Source organism: Oryza glaberrima, chromosome 1 (genome assembly GCF_000147395.1).
Source record: "Oryza glaberrima chromosome 1, OglaRS2, whole genome shotgun sequence".
Taxonomy (NCBI): Eukaryota; Viridiplantae; Streptophyta; class Magnoliopsida; order Poales; family Poaceae; genus Oryza; species Oryza glaberrima.
Window position 1 is genome coordinate 12,328,597 of NC_068326.1, and position 18,952 is coordinate 12,347,548.

General features: G+C 39.2%; 2 protein-coding genes across 3 annotated transcripts; both read left to right on the forward strand.

Moving 5' to 3' along the window:
• The first annotated feature begins 3,611 nt into the window (after positions 1-3,611).
• LOC127781727 (importin subunit alpha-1b-like) lies at positions 3,612-9,700 on the forward strand. Of its 2 annotated transcripts, none has more exons than XM_052308738.1 (11): positions 3,612-3,920; positions 4,030-4,126; positions 5,489-5,580; positions 5,801-5,932; positions 6,043-6,228; positions 6,312-6,475; positions 6,564-6,642; positions 8,203-8,334; positions 8,507-8,634; positions 8,734-9,170; positions 9,261-9,700. In XM_052308738.1, the coding sequence occupies exons 1-11, from the start codon at positions 3,702-3,704 to the stop codon at positions 9,287-9,289; spliced, it is 1,695 nt and encodes a 564-aa protein (XP_052164698.1). In that variant the 5' UTR covers positions 3,612-3,701; the 3' UTR covers positions 9,290-9,700. The 2 variants fall into 2 exon arrangements, with proteins under 2 accessions (XP_052164698.1, XP_052164705.1); XM_052308745.1 differs by having other exon boundaries at positions 8,734-9,089.
• Positions 9,701-13,122: 3,422 nt separating this feature from the next.
• LOC127781742 (GATA transcription factor 23-like) lies at positions 13,123-15,642 on the forward strand. The gene is made up of 3 exons (XM_052308756.1): positions 13,123-13,405; positions 13,504-13,602; positions 14,905-15,642. Exons 1-3 carry the CDS (start codon positions 13,385-13,387, stop codon positions 15,169-15,171), a joined length of 387 nt encoding a protein of 128 aa, XP_052164716.1. The 5' UTR covers positions 13,123-13,384; the 3' UTR covers positions 15,172-15,642.
• Positions 15,643-18,952: the final 3,310 nt, after the last annotated feature.

The window sequence follows — 18,952 nt, forward strand, 5'->3', positions numbered from 1 at the left end:
TATATTAATGTCTTTGCTTCAGTCTGAATGTGCTAGCTAGCTAGCTAGTCTATGTGTGTGATGAAATAATTTACATTGTTGTGTGCATGTATGTGTACTAGACTATAATGAGCTAGTACCTTTATTTTCCTCTTTTTTGTTCTTAGAGTCATAGAGTGAGGGCCTATTTTGATGTTTTGTGTTTTTTTTTCTCACTTGTAATAAAATGTTTCCCCTTGTAATGTTCTAGCACCAAGAATAAAACCAGGTTTTCTTACCCTTCTCGAGGTCTACTTGGATGTTGACCACTGGATTAGAACTTGAAGTTGAAGTGGATGATGCAGCAGCAAAAGCGATGGAGGAGATCCTAGGCATGGTGAGAACGCTGGAAACACGAACCGAGGATAGGATGACGCCATTGACATGGAATAGAATGGCTTATCCCTTGTCTTCTCTATTCCATCGCGACACGTGCTCCCATCACCTGTCTTAGTGTGCCTACGGGACAAGCGCGGCTTGCAGGGTCATCCCCATGTCCGCTATTGTCACCCACACTTGGCCTTTCCTCAACTCTCATGCTCATGTTCGGTACCATCAACTTTAAAAGACGAAATCTCTCGCTATAATTGATATATTTTTCTATCGGTTTTCGATTGTCTTGTTCTAAAAAGCAGTAAAAAAGATGTGACCAATGGTAAAAAGAAGATGTGTTTTGAAACACAGGAGAAAAATATAGGAGCCCTTTGGTAGTGTCATACTGCCTCCATCCTAGAAAGACTGTTGTTTTACACTGCTTATGTTCAATGTTTAACCGTCCGTCTTATTTGAAAAATTTTTATGATTAGTATTTTTATTGTTATTAGATGATAAAACATGAATAATACTTTATGTGTGACTAATTTTTTTAAAAAAAAATTATATTTTTTTCAAATAACATGGACGGTCAAACGTTGGACACGAAAACCCAAAACTGCACTTAAAATGGAACGGAGTAGTAGGAAAAACATTGGAAAGTTTTACAAAGAGGTAAGAACTCTTGGTGATTTTGCTGTGAAAGTGAAGCATAGAAATACAACCATATATGGAAAGTTTCTTTCGTTTTCTTATGAATTACAAAGGGACATGCAAGAAACACTTCATAGGAATTCGAATTCTATGTAAATCTTTTTTGCCAATCCTATAATCAAAGGGGCCTTTTTTAAGGAATCGCTGTAGGAATCAAAGGGGGCTTTGCTGCGAAAATACTGCAAACACTAAGCATATAGATCAGTTTTCATGGAGATGAACAAAGGAATGGAAGGAGGCTCTGTTGGGAGAAGGGCCAGACGATGTTCACCTTATCTGACCGAGTCTACAAATGGGTTTTTGAACTATGGGAGACAGGGCGTACAATAGCTGCTCTACATTAAATAGTCTTACTCTCGAGAGTATTACTATTCTCCCTCACATGTCACACACACACACATAATTCTAAGTCATCCAAACGTAATTCTAATTTATCAATACTAGGTGAAACCCCACGCGTTGCTGCGGAAGTTTAGTATGATAATAAGAAATAGAAATAATGTGTAACATATCTAGACGATAGAAACTTGTATAAGTTGATGTTCTTTATCATAATTTAAATAGTGTATAGAATGATGACCCAAATTTAAAAGTAATATGATATGGCTTTATGAGAGAAGAAAATGAGGGAGATAATTCCAACCATAGATTAATCATTTGAGAGCTTGAAACAATTGAGGTGATATGGCTAAATGAGAGAAGATAGAAATAACATTAACTAAGTGAGAATGAATTGTATAGGTATATAGATACAGAGTATTATACATAATGATGGAGAGATATATTGAAATATTTTGAGAATTACGTGGAATGATGATTTAATATGCTTGGATTTTTTAAAGCTCTCAAATTTAAGTGAGGATGAACTATATAGGCATATAAGATATTATAAAAAGTGATGGAGAGATATATTGAAATATTATGTGAATTATGTGGGGTGATAATTTAATTAACATGCTTGTATTTTAAAGCTCTAAAACTTAATAAATTAGCATGCTTGCATGAGATTTGAGATGTAGTAAATGTTAGTAGATGATGTGGCATCTTTATATATATGTTAAACTTTAGGATGTAGTAGGCTTAATTTTATAGAAAGATAGGATTACATCATGAGGTTCAAATTATCCATCCGTATACGGTTAGTGGTAGCGCACACATACAATTTCAGCCTAAGCATGACGCCTATTATAGCAAGTTTAGCCTGTGCTCTTTAGATAGTGTTGGAAACCAATCTCTCACGCACATAAAACGATTCATTAACGTATGAGTAATTAAGTATTAGTTTTCTAAAAAAATGAAAAAAATGATTTTTAAAGTAATTTTTCTATAAAAAAACTTTTGTAAAAAACACATAGTTTAGGACAAGTTTGCGAAAAAAGAAGCGAGATGAGTTGGGAAAGTAAAAAAAAAACAGATTGAGCATTAAAGTATAAAGTTAAACAGATTTCCGGTACATTTATATAGGTGGTGTTTGGAAAGAAGGGACTAAACTTTAGTCTCTCTCATAAAAGTATAAGTCCCTATGGGAGGGACTAAAATTTTTGTGAGAGGGACTAAAGTTTAGATCCTCCTTCCCAAACACCACCATATAAAACCTCTTTTAAAAATTATATATACCTAGCTTAGGCTGCGTTCGGTAGTTTGAGTTCCCACCTCTACCTCCTTCGTTTTCCGTGCGCATGCTTCCCAAACTGCTAAACAGTATGTTTTTTAAAAAAGTTTCTATATGAAATTTGGTTTAAAAATTAAATCATATTAATCCATTTTTCAAGAAGAAAATAGCTAATACTGAATTAATCATGTGATAATGAACCACTTCGTTTTGCGTGTTTGGAGGGAAAGTCCCCAACTTAACCTACCACGAACACAGCCTTAGAAGCTCAAGAAGCTTTCACGTTAATCCCATCAGCAATTGAAGCTCAGTGCCTATCTGCCAAGTGAGAAATCATCAGGACAAGTAAGGGTTTGTTTGACACAGTTTCAGCTCCAGCTCCATTTCTCCTGTAGTTGGAGCTCAGCCAAACAGTTTCAGCTTCATCTAAAATAAAAGTGGAAATGTGTAAAGCGCTCTCATAAAATGATTTAGCTCCACATAAAATAAGTGTGGAGATAGGTAAAACGCTCTCATAAAATGAGAGATTTGAAGATGAGTTTAAGGGGTAATTTGGATACCAAGGATTAAGCTTTAGTCCCTATCACATCGGATGTTTGAATAAAACAGATTATACAAATGGGGGCTAATTTGCGAGACGAATATATTAAGCCTAATTACTCTATTATTTTATAATATAGTGGTATAATGAATATGTGTTAATTATGGATTAATTAGTTTTAATATATTGGTCGCAAATTAGCCTTGATCTGTGTAAACTTGTTTTGTAATTAGTCTTTTAATACTCGCAAAAAGAGGGGATTGAGCGAGGGAAAAAGGAAGACAGATTTTCCGCCCGTTGCGTCAAAAGGAAGTCGATCGTTCTACGCGCGTCAATAAAAATCCATGGCACCCAACAGCAACCGCCTCCTCTCCCCTGTTTCGAAGGCCCCCCCCCCCCCCCCCCCCCCCCAACACGGGAACCCCGAATCTCCCCACCTCTCCCCTCCCATTCGACTAGGGTTTTTCTCTAGGGCTTGGGGAACCTCGGCGAGGCGCGTCGGCGATGTCGCTCCGGCCGAGCGAGCGGATGGGGATCCGCCAGAAGGGCTACAAGGCGTCGATGGACGCGGAGGAGGGGCGGCGGCGGCGGGAGGACATCACCGTGATACTCCGCAAGGCCGACCGCGATCGCGCCCTCAAGGAGAAGAGGCGGCGCCCCACGGCCGCCGCCGCCGCCGAGGGGTTGCCGCAGGCGGCGCACTCGTCGGCCATCGAGAAGAAGGTTAGGTTCGGGGTGGGGGTCCGGGGCCTCGGTGCGTGGGTGGGAGCCTTCCGTTGGGGCATTTTCTCGTGGTTTTTCCTGATCATTTTTGCTGTTTGTGTCTGCGAAGTTGGACAGCCTGCCGATGATGGTGCAGGGGTTGTACTCGGATGACAGCAGCATGCAGTTGGAGTCGACCACGCAGTTCAGGAAGCTGCTCTCTGTCGGTGCGTGTTGCTATTTGCCGCCCCCCCCCACACCCCCCACCCCACCAAAATCCCCGCCCCAATTTGAATTGCTCCTTTTTGTTTTGACGAAATTGTAGCGAAACTATCATGCTTTTGTAAAATCGTACTGCAATCGATCATCGTGGCTCATGGAATTTTTGTTCAATGTTCATGCTGATTGACTTCATTGCTGAGGTTGCGCTTAAAACAAAATTGTAGCGAAACTCTCCTGGTTTTGTAAACTTATTATTGTGCAATTAATCATCGTGGCTCATGGAATTTTTGTCCAATGTTCATGCTGATTAGTTTCATTGCTGAAGCTGTGCTTAAACAAAACAACTTTGCTATACGCCCGACGCATGTGTCCGACGCATGTACGACTGAAACGGCGGAAAAAACGAGCAATGACGGTGTCAGATATGACTACGCGTCACTGGGCCTCGTTGTTGTTTGCTTGCGTACTGCGCTTTCTGTACACTGAGGCCAGAGGCTAGTCTGGCTGAGACATGTATCGATATAGCTTAGGTTGCTATTAAAATGATTCACTCCAGATGTTAGATTAGTTTAGGCCTTCAGGATGTGAAACCAATATATTTTCACAGCCATAACATGCAAGTCCTCTAAAAAAAGCCATAACATGCAAGCAAAAAATGATTGACCAGACTTGATAGAAAAGCAAGGCACCACGGCTTCAATTTCCAAATTCATGGCCAAAATCAGTTGAAAAATCAAATATGGCCATGTATATGTTTGCAAGCATGGAAAAACAAGAGATGTTGAAAAACGAATTTGAGATAAAAGATTAATAGAATTGTTCATGGGGCCTAGAAAATCAGAGCCTAAAATACCTTCTGTTAGCTTCAACCTGAATACTCTGTTGTGGTTGCCGCAAAAAAAATTTTCTGATTAATCTTAACTGATTGGTATGGATAGGAGACAAAGGGGATTAGAATGAGGGTTTAGGGTGAGAAAGCAAATGTAGAAGATGAAAAGTCACGGCTGTGTATAGAGTAATATCGAGAAGAGGAATCGACGCCGGAATATGGAGCTTCGGCTGGAGTTGGGCTTTTAAAAGGCCCAACAATCACAGCCCACTAAGTTAAACAGCTCACGCTCACAGATGACGGCGTCGACTAGTTGTACGATAGTCGTACAAATCTGTCGTGTGTATAGCATTTTTGTAAACAAAATTATAGCAAAACTCCCTTGGTTTTGTAAACTCCTACTGCAATTAATCATTGTGGCTCAGGAATCTTTGTTTAATTTTATATGCTATTTGATTTCAATGCTGAAGCTGCACTTGAAATTTATGTTAACTATTCCCGTGAGCTGCTATAGTTTATGAGTAAATAAATGTTTCAGACCATTGTCCTCCAATTGATGAGGTGATTAGATCTGGAGTGCTCCCTCGCTTTGTGGAATTCCTCACCAGGGAGGAGTACCCCCAGCTCCAGGTTTGTAGCTATTACAGCATATCAACAGTTCCATTACAGCTAAGAACATAGTATAAGTCACGAGTGAGCAAAGCAAATTGATTGCTTGTTGGAAAACTGAAAACTACATTACCGTTGCTCCTCAAACCTAACAATGCAGGCATGCCACTTTATATTATTATTACTTACTATGTTAATCACTAGCTGTTCTCTGAGTCTTATCTTTTTTCTGTGGCTTCAGTTTGAGGCAGCATGGGCTCTCACCAATATTGCTTCAGGAACAGCAGCCAACACAATGGCAGTTATTGAACATGGTGCTGTGCCCATCTTTGTGAAGCTCCTCAGCTCACCTAGAGAGGATGTCCGTGAACAGGCATGGAAGCAATTGATAATCTAAGTTTGAACATCTGAATTCTTATACCTATCATATGGTTGGTATCATATAGGGAAGTTTAACAGAGTTATTTTGTTTTGAATTTTCAGGCTGTCTGGGCCCTGGGAAATGTGGCTGGGGATTCCACAAAATGCCGTAACCTGGTTCTTATGCATGGTGCAATGTTACCGCTACTGCAGCAGCTCAATGAGCATGCTAAACTCTCGATGCTGAGGAACAGTGCCTGGACCCTTTCTAACTTCTGCCGTGGCAAGCCGCAGCCTGACTTCAAGCATGTATGATGGTGCCTCTAATGTAGTACTGATTTCATATGTTGTTTCCTTTTTCTGATTGATTTTTTGGTCTGAAAATTTATTAGGTTGAACCTGCGCTTCCAGTGCTGCGGGAGCTCATCCTCTCTCAAGATGAGGAGATCCTAACGGACTCATGTTGGGCACTCTCTTACCTGTCAGATGGTTCTAATGACAATATACAAGCTGTGATTGAAACTGGCGTGTGTGATCGGCTTGTTGAGCTCCTTAGGTAAGTTTGTTTTCTTTTTTGTTCTGTTTTTTCATTTCATAGATCTAAATTCGAGGACTGATACATGAACAACTACATATTGATTCAGCCATCCTTCACCTGTGGTGCTCATTCCTGCTCTCCGCACGGTTGGCAACATTGTAACTGGGGATGATGCGCAGACCCAGGTTCTTTTTTCTCTTTTCTAACTGGGGTTTTATCTTTTGTGAATCTTTGTTGAGCTGCTAACTACTTCATTCTTAAGTTCTCAAAAACAGCATACGAAATATATGGTCAGATGTGTTTATATTTGAACCTTTGGCTGATTTTCAGTTAACTTGTTAACTTTTATGAAAAACATCATACTCTGTGTTGCATGATTAAATAGCATTTTACCTTAGAATTGTATTAACCATATCTCCTGATACATTTGTTGTCTATCTACTGTGTCATTTCTCCTGTCAGAGTAAATTAACCAAAACTGCAGATACTGGACAAAATTATTTGCAAAACTACGGATTTAATCCACAATACTATGGAACCACAGATTTAGTGCTGACTTTAAGCATGGTATCATGAAATTATAGATTTAGCATTCAATTTACTTCAAAATGCTGAATTAAGGAGTTAGATCTTATGATGTTGTCCTAATGGGACTTTGAAATGAAATCTGTAGTTTTGGTATACCATGCTTAAATTTCTGTTTTTATAGCTCTCATTCTAAATTGCTAGTGTTGCAATATTGTGCCTTACATATGTGGTTTTGCGAAAATTTTGCCAAAATATCTGTAGGTTTTCTACATCTACTCTTTCTGTTATGCTGTAGGAACTAGTCCTTCTGGTTATTAGCCCCTCCATGCACTGCTTTAAGGCATATTTTGATTTTGTATAAAATTTATACCAATAGATACATAGTTAAAAAATTCTTTATGAGAAAACTGATGCTCAAATTGGTGTTAACTATCTGAGCACAGAGGAGCATTTATTTTTCATTTGGTTGTATCCTCATTTTTTAAATTCGTAACATGTTCATTTTCACTATGATCCAATGTTTCATCTGGTAATTCCAGACTTTAATATTGCTGATGTGCATCCCTGAAATTTGAGAAAATCATATTTCCCTTGCAAACTGCTTGCCTTGTCAAACCTATCATAAATACTCACAAACTTGAGTGCTTAAATTGCAATGGTAAATGGGGAATTTATTCTTTTTTAAATGTCATAATTCTCTTTGTTCATACAAGAACATTTTTAGTGCAATTGTGCATACAAGAACATTTATTAATGGTAATGATGTCATTGGTGTTTGGTTGAATTCTGCTGTGAAAAATCTGCTTTTAAGTCCTTCTCACTAGGTTACTCCATTACTACTGATGTTTGATCAAAGTAGTAGTCCTTTGAGTAGAGAAATCTGTACAGTACACTGAGAGGTTAACGTTAGTTTGCCCAACACATGCATCCCTGCCATCCATATGCTTGCACATAGTAGCGGTGTCTGTTACTAGGAAATAATGTCCACATTTTTCTGTTTATATTTGCAGTGCTCAGTTTACAATATTAATGTTAATACTACTGCAGCAGCCTTGCCTGTATATACTCTTTCGAGTTATTTGTGATAGCTCTTCAGTTTTCTTTGTTTTTTACTACTTTTTCTAAAGCATCCCATATTGTGTCATGTTATGCACATCTACTACTGATTAATTAGTTTTTGTTTTATCCTTCCTTAATGTTTCTTCTCCCTACCACAGTGTATTGTTGGTCATCCCCAAGCACTTCCCTGTCTTTTCAATCTTTTGACAACAACTCAAAAGAAAAGCGTCAAGAGAGAAGCTTGCTGGACAATCTCCAACATCACAGCTGGAACTAAAGAGCAGATTCAGGTTTGTAGCTTCACCAATGAAAAAAACATGAGAAATATGCTTATAGTAATCGTGTCATTTGCAGCTCTAGAATATATCCCCTTGTTGGGAAGCCTTCATTTTTTGAAAAGCACTAAGTAGTATCTTGAAAGGTATACCTATCCATTAGTAACATTCAGAAATTTGCTTGTAGGCTGTGATCGATTCAAACATAATTGCTCCTCTATTGCATCTGTTACAACATGCTGAGTTTGATGTCAAAAAGGAGGCTGTTTGGGCAATTTCTAATGCCACATCTGGTGGGACATTCAATCAGATAGAGTATGAAAAGCTTGATGACAATTATTTATATGTGCTTTTGCTCATTTCTGTGCAACTAAATTAGCAACTTCTTTTAACGACACATCATTTGTTTACCAGGTATCTTGTTAGTCAGGGTTGTATCAAGCTGCTTTGTGATTTACTTGTTCACCAAGATTCCAAAACAGTGTTAACTTGTTTGGAGGCCCTTGATAATATCTTGAGGGTTGGGGAGGCTAAGAAGAACTTGGGGGCTTGTAATATGAACATATTTGTGCCGATGGTTGATGAAGCTGATGGCTTGGACAAAATTGAGGATCTCCAGAACCATGACAATGTTGAGATATATAATAAGGCAGTTTATGTGCTTGAGTCATACTGGGTGCAGGAGGATGACCAACAGCCCTTTCTTATTCCATCTGTATCTGAATCTGAATCTGACAATGAAATGTTTCAGTTTGGCAGTTTCGGTAAAGGTAAATTTCTATTCACTAATGGTCGGAACTGTGAATCTGAATCTGACAATGAAATGTTTCAGTTTGGCAGTTTCGGTGAAGGTAAATTTCTTTCTATTCACTAATGGTCGGAACTGGTCAGTCATTGACTCATTGGAGTTCTTATGACTTTATTTTTTTCTTTTTGAACAGTGCCCGATTTGGATGGAAATGCACCGTAGCTGTCTGTTCAGGGGGCTTTCCAGAATCGGAGAGTCAAGTTATCCGAGTCATGGTTTGGTCCTGCTAACTTGTTATGAGGCAGCAGTCAGGGTTCGTCCGATAAGAGCAAGGTCAGGGTATGGCAATTAGGTACATTGCTTTTGTGTGGTTCGGGTGTCTTGTGTATAGCGGTTGGTTCATATGGATTATGGTTCTCCACACAAGGGGGTGGGTACTGGAAATTGGTCGGTCGGGGAAGGGCATACTCTTGCTTGTGTTGTCGGGTTAGCTATTACTTTTACCTTCCTTTCAGTAGCGTAAGCTGGTATGTCTGTGGAGGTAAAAAAAAAAGGAAAAGACAAAAATACTTGGAAGCTGTAAAGCCATAGTTTACATTGTTGTTAATCATGAGAACCCAGTGGGTTTTGGAATTCTTACGAGTCCCGTCGCTGGAACACAATTTTGTCTGCACTGTTGTTTTTTCTTACTCACCACTATCTATCTGGCGATCTACCACATCTGAATGTGGGTTCTGACTTCTGAGATGCTTGGGAAGTTAATCCTGGTTCTTTTGCTAAGCATTGACCTTTATGTGGATTGGGTTGGAACTGATAGTACAGAATCGACTGGCCTGATTATGCCTGTGCCGATGCCTCGAGGCCCTCGATTGGAAGTTAGAAACAAGAATGTTGTTCGATACAAGTCTGAAGTGTGACTGCTTTCTGCTGTTCTGCAATTCTTTTTCTGTGCCTGCCACTCTGTTAGAAATCACTGCAGCGCTCGCTTAATAGCCTCGTGTAAGGGAGAAGAGAAGCTGCCGTCTCAGAGCAAGTACTATGCACACCTAAACACTTGCCTCAAAATAGCACATTGATGAGGTGGAGAGAAGAGGAGAGAGAGAGAGAGAGGAGTTAGACAATCTTCACACAAACTTAAAAATAGAGAAAGGGGGAGACAAGATTGAGCAAACAAATAAAATAAAACTATTGGGATTAGTGCACTAAGAATTAGCATAGATGTAATTTATTATACATGTTACCTCTTCATTAATAAATACTCCCTCTGTTTTACAATGTAAGTCATTCTAGCATTTCTCACATTCATATTAATGTTAATGAATCTAGATATATATCTATCTAGATTCATTAGCATCAATATAAATGTGAGAAATACTAAAATGAAACGGAGGAAGTAGCTAAAATTAGATGTGACATTTGTCTCTTTTACTACTACCATATTTTTAATTCATTGCAGCAATCATGATTCATGCCTGGCTCCCTAGCCGAAGATTCTTGTGCGCCAAGGGGGGCAATTGTTCGGCTGTTCATGATGCGCATGCAATTGTCAATTGTGTGCTAGCTCCAGGTCCAGTTTGGAGTACTTTGTCTGTGCTGCCCTACTGCGTTTGGTACGGTGCCCCCATTATTGGCCTTCATCTCATAACCCTCTTCTCCCTAACCAATCATCACAGAATTTACAAAGTTGAAACCCATCATACACAAATCATTAGTGCACAACACATATCTATGCATGAGCAGCTGGTCGACAGCTGGGTGAGCCTTGGATTGCAGTGGATTTTCCCTCTCAAAAGGCCGTACCACCACCAGAACAACTTTTCAGCTTTTTTTCTCGCATATTTTACACCTGAGAGTTGAGAGTTCTAGTGGGCCTGGTGGTCCTGATGGAGCTTGTTGTTTAGCCTTTGTTTAGTTTATGGTTAAGCTTCACTCTAATGTGGATGTTTACCTATCCCCTTATCCTCTGGGACACTAGCTGCTTCTATGCAAATATCTGGCTGAGAGCTAATCTCATGTACAACCTTTGTTTGGCTATCTGTGAAGTTGACAACACAATCTTCTTCCTTTTTTTTTTACTTTTTGGTGGATGATTGTTTTGCCAGGAAAGTGAGTACTTATAGTACAATTTTATTCTTTTTTGGATGATTATTGTTGGGAAGAATTTGTGCCGCAAAACATTGGAAAACATTGAAGGGATGCTTACATAAGCTTTTGTGGTCTTCATGGAATGTGATGCAACGGAGTTGGTGCAGTAGTTGACTAGTGAGTATAACGTTGATGAAAAAGCGAGGAAGCATGCTCTCGTGAAAAAAGAAGTGTACTATACAGTTTTAAGCTCTTGTATTTTTCATGGAACAGTCAAGGAAATAGTAGTTGAGTTGACTAAAACCCAACTTAGCACACAAGAAATGGAAGAGATATAAATAAATAATTAAATAAATAGAAGTGGAGAATATTCGAGCGCCACATCGTACTACAGGTGGTACAAATGATAGAGAAGTCTAGATGTCCAGCCATGAGCTTTACAAATGAAAGATACAATTTTGTCGACGATTTTATAGTTTGATGGGAAATATACATACCTTTTTTGGTTGATTACCTTTTCAAGGGCTTCAACGCAAAGTTTCTTTTTTTTTTTGTTCTTTTTAAACTGAATGTAAAGTTTCTTTTGAAGCATGATAGATTGATTAATAGCCTATTTGGAGCGCACTATATATTCTTAACCTTACCACGAGATATCGATCAACTTGTCAGCGATATCTTGATCATATAGACACCTTTGGATTATTTCTTCTCATAAGTGACCCCTAAAGACGGTCTTGCAAAGTTATGTGAATGCATCTAGCCGTTTTTAGTTGTTGGTTGCTTTGGATAATTTCCGAGTTGTAAACTAGTAGGATGAAATAGAAAACGTCAAGTTAATAATTTCTGAGTTGAATATCTGAATTAATACCCTTCAGAATTCAAGACGAATCAGCATTCACTCCACAAATAAATACTACGTTGGATGAAGCATGCCACTGTTAATTTCAGCACAAAACCATTTTGAGGAACAAAGTGACGTTTTGCTTTGTTCCTGACGGCGATTTTGACCTCTGTACACTGCAGGAGAAAAAGGTTGCCCGTGAATCGTGATACACAAAGCCGCTGTGATGACGGGTAAGCCATGACGTCATCTTTGATTTATCCATTTCGGTGGCTGCTTATGTGTTGCTCTACACTTTATGACCACTTCGATTTTGTAAGAAAAGTAGTTAGTACTAGATTAACTGAGAAGCAGAAAGAGTTGGTTTTGATGACAGCAAACGAGAAACAAATAAGCTAGGGACTTGAACTCGTGCTTTAATTTTCCTTTTTACTGCTTGTCATCTCTGATTCTCTGCTTATGTGAACGTGAGTGCTAATCTTACGTCATCATTGGTTATGGAGGCACTCGATGCTTTGTTATTATAAACGTCATCAATTAATTGATCAAGTAACCATTTGAGCATCCACAAGAGATGCTTACATAACAGAAGGGAGTTTATTTTTTCTTTTCTTTTGCAAAGGTTCCCGATCACGTGGCAATATTCTGCTAGTGTCTTTAATTGTTGCTGTAAGCATTTAGCATTGAATAACATTACCAACATCAAAATCTTGATCCTTTATTCCAAAGTTGACTCGTTCATGGGCCCAAATGTGACCTATATATTTAACACTGGTAAAACATTATCTTTAAGTAAAGAAACATGTCTATATAATTATATACTTAGGACGGATCCAAAATAGGCCCTCTTACGCTTCCTTCTCTCCCTTTTCTTTCGTCTCCCCTCTCTCCTGTTCTCATGTTCTCAGTGGTAATCCAGAGGGACTTAACTTCCTCTAGCACCCACTGCGTTCGTTCCTATATGTATTGTGTTTAAAAAGTTAAATTTAAACTTTAATGGCTAAAATTTAGCTTGAAAATCCAGCAGAAAGTGCTCCCGAGATTTGCCGAGAAAGCGGCCTCCCTCCGCCGCCAATCTTACAAAATCTTTTTATTACCATCCAAACCGAAACGAAACCAGAATCGCAGCCATATCTTCCCTTGTCCATCCGCCAACGCCACGTCACCTCCTCCGCTATCCCGCGCGCCGCGCGGCGTACATACGTCTTCCTCACCTCGCCTCTCCACCGCCTAAGCCTACCCCTTTCTCCTTCTCCTTCTCTCGTCTTCTTCCTCCACAACTACTCTCTCCTCCTCCTCCTCTACTACACGCTTCATCAACAACACAGAGCAAGAACTAGAGAAAAATACGAGCAAATTCTCTTCTCCAACCAACGCCCGTGTTAATCCTGATGGGCTCCACCGATCGGAAGGTGCGTGCGTGCGGCTCTCTCCGTTAATCTGAGCTTTGGGGTTTGTGTGTTCTGGGCTCAATTTCTGGTTCAATTCTTTTTGCTTGGTGATCATGTAGGTGGTGGCGATCGGCGTGGCGGAGGAAGGGAGGAGGAGCTGCGTCGAATGCCGCGCCACCACCACGCCCATGTGGCGCAGCGGCCCGACCGGCCCCAGGGTGAGTTCTTGATCGATCGATCGATCGCTTCCCTTGGCTTTGCTCTTCGGTTACTGTTCATCATCGTTATGATCAGGCTCAGGCAGATTGATTGATTGGGGATTAATTCTGGACTGCCGATCGATTACATGATCATGATGTACTAGTTGTACTTGTATATACATGCATATTAATTTTATCTCTGCTCTTGTGCTGCAAATGATTGTTCCGTTTGTTCGTGTCATGCTGTCAATCTGTGCTAGCTACATGGTCGATCACCTCATCTACTAGTAACTTTTACTTTGTCCTAGCGAAGTTTTGATCCATTAAATATGGATGTTTAGGGACGTCATGATCTTTATTTTGTGGATTTTTATCAGGTATTTATTTATTTATTTATTTTTTTGACTAACAGGTATTTATTTTCTTTAGTGCAATCTGTTCTAATCGGGAAATGCTAATCTTTTTTCTGTATTTTGGTAAAAAATAATTAGCAGATGCTTTTAGAGAATGCTAAACTGATTTTTTGTGCATTTGAGTAGTACCGCTAAGATTCTAATGTTGGATGATCCAATGGAGACATATATGAGCTGCAAAGACCGAGTCAAAGAGGCTATCTTGTGCCCTTCACTTTAATCATAGACAGCTAGAGAACTAAGTACATTGCATTAGGAGAAAGTTCCTACCACATTCCACCATATGTCCATATCTAACCTGCCCCTGGCCTTCAGTTTGTTTAGCTTCTTAATCAATGCGCTGTCAACAAGATCATTAGCGCAAACACGCTTTCGAAAGTTTCCTCAAGTCTCCTTTTAGTGGCACAATGATATATATACTTGAAATAGACTCCGAGAAAATATCAAGTTTTCTATTGACAGTCTGTGCTTACTTGATGTCTTGTTGGATTTAGGCATTTAGCACAGGGGGTGGTGGTGACCTCTTGTTTTGGTCCAATCTATAATGACTAATCTTGTTGACATTTCTCTCCATTCAGCTGGGTTGCAACTTGTTGGTTAGTTGAGCTGTTCCTTGCAACAGAGCTAACCACCAAACCAATTGTGTACATGGAGAGAGAGAGAGAGAGAGAGATGCTTTATCCATTTCGATTCTCTAATTGGAATATTTTTCATTTCCACCCTTAATGTTTTCCTCAATGCCATCCCGTAGCAACATTAGGCACAAAAGCACGTGTAACACTAAGGAAATAAAGTAACTAGATAGCCAATAATTGGCAGAAAGGTGATTCTTAATGTTATCCCTTTTGCAATAATAAATTCAGATGCGTCGATCCGTTGATCCTTATTTTTCAATTTCTTATCGCAGTCTCTATGCAACGCTTGCGGAATCCGGTACCGGAAGAAGAGGAGGCAGGATCTTGGGCTGGACCTGAACCAGCCACAGAAGCAGGAGCATGGTGAGGTAATACCTGAAGTAAAAGACAGTAACAGCAACAGCAACAGTGGGAGTGGAAATAGCAGCAGCAACTTGCAGGTTGTTCCGAAAAGGAGGCTTCTGATGGGTGTGGAGGAGGCTGCCTTGTTGCTAATGACATTGTCATCCCCATCTGCATCCACATTGCTACATGGCTGACAATATCCTGCTCACCCCCAATCACCAAATGTACATAGTACATACTACATACAAAGCACACACCACCAATGGTTCCAGATCATACAGGTTTCTTGGTTTTATCAGGATGAGATAGGGGAGGGGCCCTATCTGAAGAAGATGATGATGATGATGGGATAATGTGAGGGATGGATTTGTGGCGATCTGATGACTCCGTCTGCTCCTTCTCCGTGCCACTGTATCGTAGATATAAATTGATCATGTCGACCTTATCTGTTTGTGATTGTGGTAGGATCCATATGATCAGAGGTCCGTTGATCTCACTCACACCCTTTTTTTGTCCTTTTATTTTTTATTTCCTTCTTTTTTTGTTCTTCGAATATGTATATCGATGTTGCCCCCTGTGAGAGAATGATGGTCAGAAGGAGACATCGTTCCTCTTCATTCTGAAATAAAAGGTGAAAGTAATAAAGAATTTATTTGTTCATCACACCTAGACTTCGTTTGGCACTGGTTTATTCCTACTTTGAATTCAAAACTTTTATGAAAGCATTTCTAAGGTCAGTAAAGATTCTCAATTCTCGTAACTGATTAGATCCTGCATCACAAATGCAGAATAGCCTAAGTGCACGAATTTCATAGGAAAAAGTTCAATTCTGGAAAAAAAAAAGGAGGGGGGGGGGGGGGGCTGAGAACGGACCAAAACCGACGTCGTTTGAGTGTTCTTTTATTCACTTTTCACGTCAGGGCAGATGTTGCTCAAGGTAGTAAGAGCAGAATTCCAACAGATACAAGCAAGATTCAACATCTCCAAAGCCATCGGGTAAAACTGCAAATGGATCGACCGACCAATTCACTTATAGCATAAATATAAGCGGGTAACCTGCGCACGTCAACCTACTTAATTATTCTATAAGTGGATTCATGGGTTGACCCACTTACATCCTTATAATCAAAGAGTAATATAAATTTCCTATTCAGCCTCACCACAACAGCAAAACACTAATGTACTCTCGTGAGGATGATTGTGACCACAATTGTTGAGATTCTTCATGGCCACAGCTTGAGCTTCGTACTTAACGTACAATTGTGGACGGCCAAAAAGGGACATATATGGATGGTCCCCGAAAGGAAAAAGGATTGATTGGCAAAGGATGTTCGTTCGAATAGATTTTTTTTTTTCATGTGAGTTCCTTCGAATAGATGGACCCCTTTGTTCAAATATCGACGGTCGCGGTTACTGAAAATACCGGCGCAGTCAAGTATGCAAAAAACCCTGAAAAGAAAATCTAACTTTAAATTTTTGACAAAATTTATTCAACTTCACTGGTTTTTGTTGGTTTTGGAGTCTCCACCACATTTGTAAGCCCTGGGTGGCGCATGCAGCTACTTATAATTGGTTGTGTTCGATAGTTGTGGTTTGCAGTGCCCTGTGTGGTTACAAACCCAAAATACTGTTGTACTACTGTAGGTCACTGTTGATGGCACTGTTCACGCCGAACGGACACATAGGCTGTGTTATTTCCTAACTAACCACTCTCTTTTTCCGCGCGCACGTTTTTAAAAATATTAAACGGTACGTCTTTTTACAAAAGTTTTCTATAGAAAAATTGCTTTAAAATTATATTAATCCATTTTTCAACTTTTAGACTAATAATTGATTAATCATGCGTTAATGGATAACACCGTTTTTTTCCGACCCAAACCCAGCCATAAGTTGGATGGTATGTGGACACCAAACCAAAGCAAGTAGATTGATTTAATTTGAGTATTTGGATGATGGGTTGTGGATTCAGGTAGGGCTTCGTTTTCGGCACTGTTCCCTCGAGTCTGGGGGCCCATGATAATATTCGTCGGCATCCCCGGTGATCCACTGTGTTGGGGCTGCAAACGGGACCGCTCGAACCGGCCGACGTTGGTTCCTGTCGTCGTCGTCGTGGTGAGGCCGATAGAAACACATGCTCGATGGCCGATCGATCTTCAACTGTCCCGAGTTAATAAACCAATCAAATGAGACTTTGATCACTCCGCATGCGCAGCTAGGATCTCACTGTCACGTGTCAGCTCCAAAATTTAGGATTTGATCGCTTGGATCCGGAGCTTGTAACCTGAACTACGTCCGTGTTCGTTTGGGTTTAACCCTTTTCTCTGGTATGGAAAAATAAACGATGAATTAGCGTATGATTAATTAAGTATCAGCTTAAAAACTTAAAAATAGATTAAATATGAATTTTTTAAAAGAATTTTGTATAGATTTTTTTAAACGCACTGTTTAATGACTCGGAAAATATGTGCTCGAAAAATGAGGGAATAGAAGTTGGAAAAGTGTAGTAGATTACACCCTAGGAGCAACTACAATAACATGCTATATGTGAGCTATAAGCATGTGTGGAGGAAAGAGTAAAGGAGAGAGAAGAAAAATATGCTATAGATTTGTAACTAACTACAGCATGGCTTCTAAAATATGTGTATGAGAGGTGTGCATGTATTATATATTTATGTAGAACTACTTGGTGAAACCCCGAGTGTTGCTGTAGGAGTTTAATATGATAATAATAAGTAAAAAATAGTGTGTAAGATAGCTTTAAACAACATAAGCTTACATAAACATAAGTTTACATAAGTTGATGCGATTTAAGTTAAAATAGTACGTAGAATGATGATTCAAATGTAAAAGTAAGATGATGTGACTTTATGAGAAAATAAAAGAATAAAGATAATTTAGACCATACATCTAATGGCTAAAAAAAAATAGAGATTAATGATGATTCAAATGTAAAAGTAAGATGATGTAACTTTTTAAGAGAACAAAAAAAAAGAAAGAAAATTTACACTATACATATAAGGGCTAAACAATTGAGATTATATGGTTTAATGAGAGAAGAAAAAAATTGCGATAATTTGAACCATATATTAATCATCTAAGGACTACAAACAATTAATGTGATCTGACTTAATGAGACAAAAGAAAAATAACATAAACTAAGTGAGGATGAACTATATAGGTATATGAGATATTATAAAGAAATAGTGGAGAGATATATTGAAATATTATGTGAATTATGTGAGATGATTTAACATGCTTATATTTTAAATCTCTAAAATTTAATAAATTATTAAATTATAGATAGTATAGCATACTTGCATGATGCTTAAATGTAATAATTATTAGTGGATGATGATATGGCATATTTGCATGTCTTTAGAAATTAGTGAGCTATAACTTTGTACTAAGAGAGGATTGTATGGGTAAGCTATTAAAGTGGTTGTATATGGTGTGTCAATTTTTCAGCTAGTAGCTGGTTATACTATTAAATTTGCTCTAAGGTTGTGTTTTAAGTCTATGTTCCCAACATCACCTCTCTTGTTTTCTGTCTCTCCCGCCGGCCACCTCCCCCCTTCTTCCAAAGCTTGGGAAGAAAGAGAAGAAAGAAGAGGATGCTAACACGTGCGCCCTACTTTTTTTCTTCTCACTTACATGTGTGTCGACGGGTGATACCTGTAGACCAGATGCCTACCCCTACTTGGCACGCCACTGTCGACGTTTGATGTCGCAATTCTGGTATTTGCATAGTATGGGGATCGTCGGTGCTAGGATATATGCGAGACTGAGGTAAAAGAGACAAGGACGATGATTTTTATACAGGTTCGGGCCCCTGAGTTGTTAGGTAATAACCCTACATCCTGTTGGCCGAAGCCGGTATTGCTCTTATTCATGATAATCACACCAGTACAATATTTAGGGTAGCCTATCTAACTGTTGTCGACATGGCGGTCTGACGATCTGACTCGTAGTCGACAA